We start from the raw sequence: 9,322 nt of genomic DNA, 5'->3' as shown, positions 1-9,322 counted from the left end.
TATTTCTTCATTCTGTTTGTAAAACTTATTAGCATTCAAGAGTCACATTTATCATTTTATTCTATTATAAATCCTTAGATTTATCCCTTCCTCCCCACTTTAAATTTCAAAATCCAATTTTAAGGAGTTCATTGGGAGTAAATTTATCCTTAAAATGACTTAAGCCCTAGAGTCTCCTTTTAAACTAGAAACTTACATTTTTGGCCCCTTTTAAACATGAAGGCACTATAGGTAGCTGACTTAGGGTGCAAATAAAATTACACTCATCCGAAGGGTGAAGCTCAATATTAAAATACTGCAGGTGGTCGCGGTCGCTCGTGCCTGTAATCACAGCACTTTGGGAGGCCCAGGCAGGCGGATCACGAGGTGAGGAGTTTGAGACCAGCCTGAAGTTAGTCGAGAGTGGTGCCACATGACTGTAATCCCAACTACTCAGGAGGCTGAGGCAGGAGAATCGCTTGAACCTGTGAGGCGGAGGTTGCAGTGAGCCGAGATCGCGCTACTGCACTCCAGCCTAGGCAACCGGGCATTTGGGACTTCCTTATTGCAGCTGGCACTCTCTCCCTTCCCCCAGCACTTTCACCTCCACTTCTCTGCCAAAGATGTAGTGCATTCTTAATCTCCAGAATAGAATGCATTAGAAGTTTAAACTCTGTAAACTCGTTGAATGTTTGGAACCTTATTAGTTCCTGGCACCAGTAGAAACTTTAAAAACTCAGTAAATGTTTGCTAAATGCAGGTAATAGGTATGAAGGCTGTCGGTTTTCACAGAACAGGGAAACCCGTAGTTAAAAAGATTTAAACTGTGGAAAAACAAAGTATCATCTGATAAACAAGTACATTCACTTGAGATGAAATCAGGTAGTTTGGGCTTTAAGAGGTGGGGCTGAGGACCAAGTGTAAGTTCCGGTGCTCAAACCTGAGCGATGGACTACAAATCCCAGAGAGCCTCGCGAGCGCTGTCTCCATGGCACTTGGGTTTCAGGGCCACGGAGTCGAAAGCCCTCCCTCCATTGCATTATGGGATTTGTAGTGAGGTGTGTTTTGCGTGGGCTGCTGGTTTCCTCCTGCTGCAAAGCGCGTCTTTTCCTCAACCTCCAGTTTGTGCTTTCAAAAACTTAAGTCGTTATAACAGCTGTGACTGTTGAGAAGTTTTACTGTTTTCCTGCATTCCTGGCGCGGGACTCTAGCCAGCGTCTCCGAGGACTTTAGCGACTGTCCCAAGCGTCCCGTTTGATGCTTTTTGGGCGGCTTGCCTTATCGGCTCAACCCTAAATTTGGGTTGTAAACATTTTTGAGATAATGCTTGTTCAAGTTCGCTTAAGTGTTCACTCAGCCGAACACACGGGTTGAATTGAGATTCGGCGCTCGGGCAGCCTTAGCCCTGCGCCAGGCGCGCGCACACCGCCTGCCCGCGACCCCTCGTCCACCACGAGGCAACCCTAGAGCTGGGGGGCCGGGCCGCGCACGGGGGCAGCCACGACACTGCGCATGCTCGGCGCGTCGGCGCAGGTTTCCGCAGCTGAGGGGCAGCTCCGCAGCGGCGTCCGGGGTCTCCGGTGGGGCGGACGCTCCGGTGCTCGCACATCCCGCCGCGACTGGCAACGGGCGTCCCTCCACTCCCCGAGTACCCGGCCGCCGCCGCCACCCCAGCGCGCCGCGCTCTGGCCCCCTGCCCCGCGAAGATGGCTGCCGTACGCCGGGCCCGCAGTTACTGCCGCTGCCTGGTGCGCTTCTCCGACCGAGAACTCTGCTAAGCCCCGCTGCGGAGACAGGCAGGAGTAGACACCCGGATACCCAGCACCCCTCCTCCGGGGGCGGTGCAGAGGGGGCGCGGAGAGCCGCCCTCGAGTGCTGCAGGCCGCCCCGCCAGCATGGTAACCTGGCCAGGGGGCTGGAGGGTGGACGCCGCGGGGCGGGAGCGCGGTGTGCAAGGAGGGCCCGGGCCTAGGGCTGGGGGTCGACAGGGACCCTAGGAGGAGTGGGAGCTGCACGGCTGCCACCCGTTAGAGGGCCCTGGCCTGAGAGGGAGTGAGTCGGAGGGCGGGGAGGCACCATCCCTGGTCTCTCCCTAGGGTTCCTTTCTGCTAAGCCTCCCCAGCCCCCGCTGGGCTCGATGTGAGCAGGGGGACGTTTGCAGGACAGCCGGGGAAAGTGTCCCTTCTCGGCTCACTGAGTGTATCGAACCAGTCGAGGTCCTCTCGAGGGATTTTCTCAGAAGCATTGAGCATAGGCTGAGGTGAGCTGTCGCAGCGTCTGAATTTGGGAGGGAGCCCTGGCAAGCGGAGACACTTGTTGATTGCCCTTCTGCTGAAAAGCCGGGCCCACCGACAGGCCCTGCCCGCACCTTGAGAAGCCCTGGGTGTAGGAAGCATCTGCCCCACTAGGCGTCAGTTCCCTAGGTGGGATGTTGGCAGGCGGCCCTGGCAGAGTGGGGTTGGAGGGTTCCTCTCCGCGGCGTCGGTGTGGTCCAAATGGAGAGAAAGAGCTAAGTTGCCGAGTTTGACAGCGTAGATCCTGGAATACGTAGATCCTGTCCTGTGCTGGAATACGTAGATCCTGTCCTGTGCCTTTCTTTGGTTTAGAATAAGTTGTCTATCTGAGAAACTAACCTCTGGCTGGGGCTGAAAGAATCAGGGATGAAATGATTCCAAACGAATTAATTTGTAGTAGACTCAAGTATTTATTGCATAAATGAATGGCTGAATTTATTAAATTAATCTGGAGGATAGAAAAGGCATCAAATGCCCCAATCCTAAACTTTCAGAAGTAGTTCTCTGACCGGGATTGAGCATTTATTTAGCCTTTATAGTTTATTAATCACACCTGTGAAACAGGAGTAACGTGATGAAGACATGGGCTACTCATACACATGAGCTGCTTAAGTGAGAGTGATATTTATAGGTCAAACTCGATTATGAGAAATAAAAGGAAAACCTCCAGGTGGCAACTGAGGGCCTACTTATTTCAGGTGGTATTTGAGTTGACCAAATGTCAGCTCAGCCAGATCCCAGATGTAATAAGTTTGTTTTTGTGATCATACTGTCAAAATCAAAGTAATGGTTTAAAACTCCACTGTAACACAGGGGAGAAGAAAGATGCCATCTATATTACACTTCTCCCATTTACTTTCCTCCTCATTCAGATTTTGAGTACTTATTATCAGCCTGGCATAGTGGGAGACTAAGGTACAATACTAGATCTTCAATATAACCAAACCTGCAAGGTGATTTATGATAAACTGTTAGTCACAGAATGTCACGTATGAAAAGGGACCTCAGTAGATAATCATATCTCTTTGCAGATGTCCCATAGACATGACAGTTGAGGCCTAGACAGGCCTTTACTACAAATCAAGCAATGTGTTTGGCCTTATGGTTACAAAGGTAACTGAGATGTGTTCTTGTCCTCCATGCCTTAACTTTAGTGAATGAAACAACCAGCCTCAGTACAAACGTTGTGATAAAAGTAAGCACAAGTATGGGAACACAAAAGAGGCAATCAGAAAGGTTGAAAAATGCTTCTAAGATGAACCCTGAGCTGCATCTTGAAGGATGACTAGCAATAGCTAAGTGAGGAGGAAGGCCTTCCAGATAGAACCAGTAGCATATGCAAGCCAACTGGACAGGAGGAGAAGCCCTTGAAGTCCGTTTAGAATGACTGCTAGGCAAGAGTTAGAAAACTAAACTACAAAGGATACCCCACAGAACTCAGGAACCTTCCCATGACCTGTACTTAGAGTTTTTAATAATAAAGCAGGCTCTTATTTAAGAAGAGAAAGAAATGACTTCTCAGTGGGATTTATATATTCAGTCTTTCATTACATATTTTCCTACTAGTGGTGGTCTTAGTAGGAAAAGCTCCCAACTTAGACTAAAAAAAATGTATTTGACAATACATTAATCCTTTTCCATTTTTCTGGAAATTGACCTGAGTTCTTGATCTCATTTATTGCTTCACCGATGTATGCTTTACAGTCTGCCCAGCATTTTACCATATACTAATTGGTCAACTTAGAAAGGCATCTCTGGTTTGATTCTGCTTGCCAGAGATAAGATAAGAGGCAAGGCTAAGTGATGTTCTGTAATATAGTGCAATTATGTCTGGTGGCTATGTTAAAGACGTGTGTTAATATAAACACCCCCCACCCTGAAATAACATACAACTAAAATTTGCAAAATTGTAAAACTTAACATTTTTGAAACTAGTAAAATTAAATGCGTTTATTATCTACCTAACCTTTAAGGTCATTTCCCTGATAGCCACATTTCTTTACGCTAAGTATTAAGCAAGTTTCATTTGCTGAAGTCTATTAGCTAACAGACTGAACTGAGACAACATGCCATTTTTGCTGTAAGGTAGGATTCAGTTTAATTTAGCAAACATTTATGCAGAATGAAAGGATAAAATGAAAGACATCTGACTGAGACCTCTATTAAGCCTCAGGTCACACACAGTAATTCTAGTTTAGCTTTATTCCACTGAAGCCAATCCAATATATAAAAATTGGATTTGTAGACAGATAAAATAGAAGGGGTTTCTTTATAAAACATTTACTATTAAAAGTCTTTGATTAAGGAGCTTTCCTAGTACATATAAAACAGTAGTACACAGAAGTCATGTTTGCATAGAACACATTTAATAACATGCTAGCTGTTTAAAAGAAGTGACATCATTTTACGGACTGTATTTTTTTTTTTTCCTTGATTCAGGGTCTTGCTCTGTCTTCCAGGTTGGAGAGCAGTGGTGCAGTCTTGGCTCACTGCAACCTCCATCTCCAGGCTTAAGTGATCCTCCCACCTCAGCCTCCTGAGTAGCTGGGACTACTGGCATGTACCACCATGCCCTGCTAATTTTTGTAATTTTTGTAGAGACTGGGTCTTGCAATGTTGCCCAGGCTTGTCTCAAACTCCTGGGCTCAAGCAGTCCTCCCGTCTCAGCCTTCCAAAGTGTTGAGATTATAGGCATGAGCCACTGTGCCCTGCCTGGACTATGTGACTATATTCTCTTAAGTGATCCATGAAACAGAAACCATCTACAGCCAGGTATGGCTGCATAAGCCTGTAGTCTCAGCTTCTCAAGAGGTGGAGCAGAAGTACCTTTGGAGCCCAGGAGTTAGAGGCCATCCTGGGCTGCATAAGGAGACCCTGTCTCAAAAAAAACAAAAACTGTTAGCTGAACTCCATAGGACAACTAAATGTTACTATTTTCTGAAACAAATCTGTGTTTTTAGCCACCCAACAATACACTTTCAACTAGAGTCCAGTGGATTTGTTTATTCTACAGTATTGAAAAAATTGAAGTATCAAGTTACATCTGATTGGTGTCATTAAATTTACCTGTGAGGAGGATATCTACAGAGAAGCAATGTTGTATTTCATTAACATGAAACATAGTATTTTCTGTTTGGATACTTGTAGAAGTTTATGGACACTAAAATTATCTGGGCTTTTTGTGTTAGACTCGATTATGTTTGGAACCTCTGTCATAGCACCTTGTCAACTGCATTCTAGAACATTACTGCTTCTGATGGAAAATACAACATGACCTATGAGGCAGTCTTAACAAAAGAAAAAAAAATCTTAGGCGAATCTAATCTGGCCTCTCAAGATCCAGCCACAATTTACAGGAAATAAGAATAAGAGGTCAAAGGAAAACATTTGTTGACACCTCAGCAAAATGTGGCTTCTACAGAAAAATGACCCAGTTTCATCCTAAATAAATTACTAGAAAAAAGAGAGGATTACAAAAGACTGGAGACATAGCAACCAATTACAATGTGGACCTTATTTGAATCTTGATTTCACAAACTGTGAAATATATGTATTTTACATATGTCATCTTGAGAAATATGAATATTGTGATTTGGTATTTGATTCAAGGAATTACTACACTGATAATTATTGAAATTGGATCATGAATACGTGGGGATTAATTATTCCTGTTAAGTATTTTTCTCATAAAAAGTTAAAAAACTTGTAGAACTAAAAGAGAATACCAAAGATGAACCTATTTTAATTCATTTTTTTCTAAGAAAAAGTGATAATTTTTTTTTCCTTTTCCTTTTTTTTTTTTGAGATATGGGGTCTCTGTTCATCCAGGCTGGAGTGCAGTGGTACAGTCTCAGCTCACTGCAACCTCCATCTCTCAAACTTAAACAGTCTTCCCACCTCAGCCTCCCAAGTAGCTGGGACTATAGGCACACACCACCACAACTGGCTGATTTTTTGTATTTTTAATACAGATGGGGTTTCACTATGTTGGCCAGGCTGGTCTTGAACTTCTGACCTCAAGTGATGCTCCTGCCTCAGATGCCCAACGTGCTGGGATTACAGGTGTTAGCCACTGCACCTGGTCAGAAAAAGTGAAAATAATTTTTTTATGGATTATCAGTAGTTATATATATGTTATGAAGGATTTGGCTTCTTTTACCTAATTAATTATAAATTATAAACCATTAATGAATAGTAATAGCCTTGAATTGTTACTTTTTATAATACAGTTGGCCCTCTGTACCTGCAGGTTCCACATCCTGGGATTCAACTGTGTATCAAAAATATTTGGGGGGAAAAAAAGCAATACAAGAAAAAAAAAATACAAATTTAAAAACAGTATACTACAAAAACTGTATACATGGCATTTCCATTGTATTAGGTATTTTAAGTAACTTAAAGATGACTTAATGTAAATGCCATGTATACAATTCTTATAGTATACTGTTTTTAAATTTGTATTTTAAAGTATATGAGAAGATGTGCATAGGTTATATGCAAATATGCCATATAAGGAACTGGAACATCCAGGGATTTTGGTGTCCTGGGAGCTCCTGGAACCAGTCCCCTGTGGGACAACTGTAATTAAATTGATTTTTGGATGGACAGAACTGATGTTAAATTTGGGGGGAAAAATGTTAGGATTCACAGTAATGTGAGTACTGTGGTTTGGAGTAGAGAATATGCTTTTCAGACTCATTTTCCTTTGGGAATTAAAAGTAAGGCCTCAAGGGCACCATATAGCCTTGCTACTCAAAGTGGGTTCCATAAACTGTGTGGCTATTAAATAGCAAGTGGCTGAGTGGGCAATATTGATTACAGAGGGCAGCTGATGTGTGTACATTCCTGATGTTACTTGGTTTTTTTTCCCCTCAGGCAGAAGCTGAGGAAGATTGTCATTCTGATACTGTCAGAGCAGATGAAGATGATGATGAAAATGAAAGTCCTGCTGAAACAGATCTGCAGGCATGTTTCTTCAGTTATGTCTTTAATTTTTATTCCATTGTTTCTCATATGCAGAAATTGGTCATAATTATGGGTATTTGTAGGTTTTTACTGTTTGCATTGAATTTAACTGTTTCATACTGGTTTATAGAATAATTATGTGATGGCTTCCTTTGTAAAAAGAAATATCAATAATGGCTGCTTATAGTTTAACATATGGGTTTTAAGTATTCAAACTAAGGCTTAAGTGTGACTCAGAACCCATAATCTTAAAAAGGTTGATGGATTTGACCACCTAAAAGTTTACAACCTGTGTATAACAAAAGGTATCATAAATAAAGTTAAGAGAAATAGCCAGTTGGAAAAACTGTTTACTATATGTGAGCATAGGGCTCATCATCTCATTATATAGAGCATTCATGTGTTTGGAGGAACAGAGGATAAAAATATATGAATGCACAGTTAATGGAAAAATGATACGAATGGCTATTAAATATTTGAAGAGATAATTAGCCTCATTGATAATTTAATTAGATTGGTGAGTAATGTACATCAATGTCCAGGCTGTGAGAACACTCATGCGGTGTACATGAAAATGCAAATTGCTACAACTTTCTGGAGGGCAGACTGGTGGTATGGATCAAAATGAAAAACATGCATTCCCTTGACACAGCAATTCTACTTCCAGGAAATTAACTTTAAGGAAATAGTGGGGAAATAAGTAAAGTAAATATGCAAGTATAAAGATGTTTAGCGTAGCATTGTTTATGTGGAAAACCATCATACAACCTAAATATTCATCACTTGTTAAATAATGATGCATCCATACAGTGAAAACACTACAGCCATTTAAAAGGATGAAGTAAATCTTTATGCATTAAAATAGAAAAAAAGTTGCTGTAACTAGTTAAGTGTGTCTCACTGCACTTGTAAGGTTAATATTTATTTGGAACAGATGGTCTAGTAGACACATGGAATGCTGCTAAAGATTCTGTAGGTCAGAGATATATGTGTAACATGTTGGAAGCATAGCAACAAAGCTGTGTACAGAATATAGAGAAAAATTATTTTAAAAACATTCTAGATACGGCTTTTTTTAAAAAAAGGAAGTCATTAATAACATATGCAGCCCCGTTAGCAGTGGCTGTGTTTGGGCAGAACGTGTAACCCAGCTTGGGTTCCCCAGGAATCAGACGAGGTGAAGATTGCTGCAGGAAGTTTATTAAGGAGTACTTTTGGGATCAACACCTATGGAAGGGAGAGAGGGAAACTAGTGGGCAGGGAGAAGACCAGCTGCAATGCAGTCTTAATGGACTGCTTAGCCGTCCTCGAGAGAGTTCTGAAAATGCAATACCCTTTCACAGCTGACCTGTGTTGCAGACAGAGAGCCAAGCCTTTATTAGCCATTGATCAGTCATCGGGTGGGGATTGAGAAGACAGTGTTTTTGCTGAGGCAGTACCCAAAAGGGCTGACAACAGATTGAGGAGACAGTGATTTTGCTGAGGCAATACCCAAAAGGGCTGACAACTCAAGCTGTTTTGCAGCTAGAACTCCCAGCAGTTTGAGTAACAAGCTCTTTATTTCTGAAAGTGAATCTGGGCAACACACCAGAGTCTGCCATACAGGGGGACTTCACTTTTTATGTGCTTTAATTTTTTTTTTTTTTTTTTTGAGATGAGATCTCGCTCTGTTGCCCAGGCTGAAGTGCAGTGATGTGATCGCAGCTCACTGTCTACCTCTGCCACCCAGGTTCAAGCAATTCTCATGCCTCAGCCTACCGAGTAGCTGGGGTTACAGGCGCCTGCCACCATGCCCAGCAATTTTTTTTTGTATTTTTAGTAGAGATGGAGTTTCGTCATGTTGGCCAGGCTGTTCTTGAACTCTCGACCTCAGGTGATCTGGCTGCCTCAGCCTCCCGAGGTGCTGGGATTACAGGCATGAACCACCACACCCAGCCTCAAAGTTGCACATTTAAATTTTTAAAATAAATATTTGAAAGATATATTTTTTTAATATAAGAAAAAGAATAAAGAAGAGGAAGAAAGAGAAAGAGGAAGAGGGAGAGAGAATGGGAGTATTGCTTTATTGCCCAGGCTAGAATGCA

The 9,322-nt window shown here is 42.5% G+C and overlaps 2 protein-coding genes across 2 annotated transcripts in view; both read left to right on the top strand.

Moving 5' to 3' along the window:
* Positions 1-1,600: 1,600 nt before the first annotated feature.
* LOC141584342 (uncharacterized) lies at positions 1,601-1,757 on the top strand. The gene has a single exon (XM_074398204.1). It carries the CDS (start codon positions 1,686-1,688, stop codon positions 1,755-1,757), a length of 72 nt encoding a protein of 23 aa, XP_074254305.1. The 5' UTR covers positions 1,601-1,685.
* A 15-nt stretch (positions 1,758-1,772) lies between these two features.
* FBXO9 (F-box protein 9) overlaps positions 1,773-9,322 on the top strand; it is a 45,309-nt gene continuing 37,759 nt past the window's right edge. The window contains 2 exon segments of the mRNA XM_010337157.3: positions 1,773-1,877; positions 7,149-7,238. Of these exon segments, the coding sequence (XP_010335459.1) occupies positions 1,875-1,877; positions 7,149-7,238 (93 nt within the window). The 5' untranslated portion in view covers positions 1,773-1,874.

Source organism: Saimiri boliviensis, chromosome 4 (assembly GCF_048565385.1).
Source record: "Saimiri boliviensis isolate mSaiBol1 chromosome 4, mSaiBol1.pri, whole genome shotgun sequence".
Taxonomy (NCBI): domain Eukaryota; kingdom Metazoa; phylum Chordata; class Mammalia; order Primates; family Cebidae; genus Saimiri; species Saimiri boliviensis.
The sequence above is the reverse complement of the archived record's forward strand: the minus strand, read 5'-3'. Positions and strand labels throughout refer to the sequence as shown.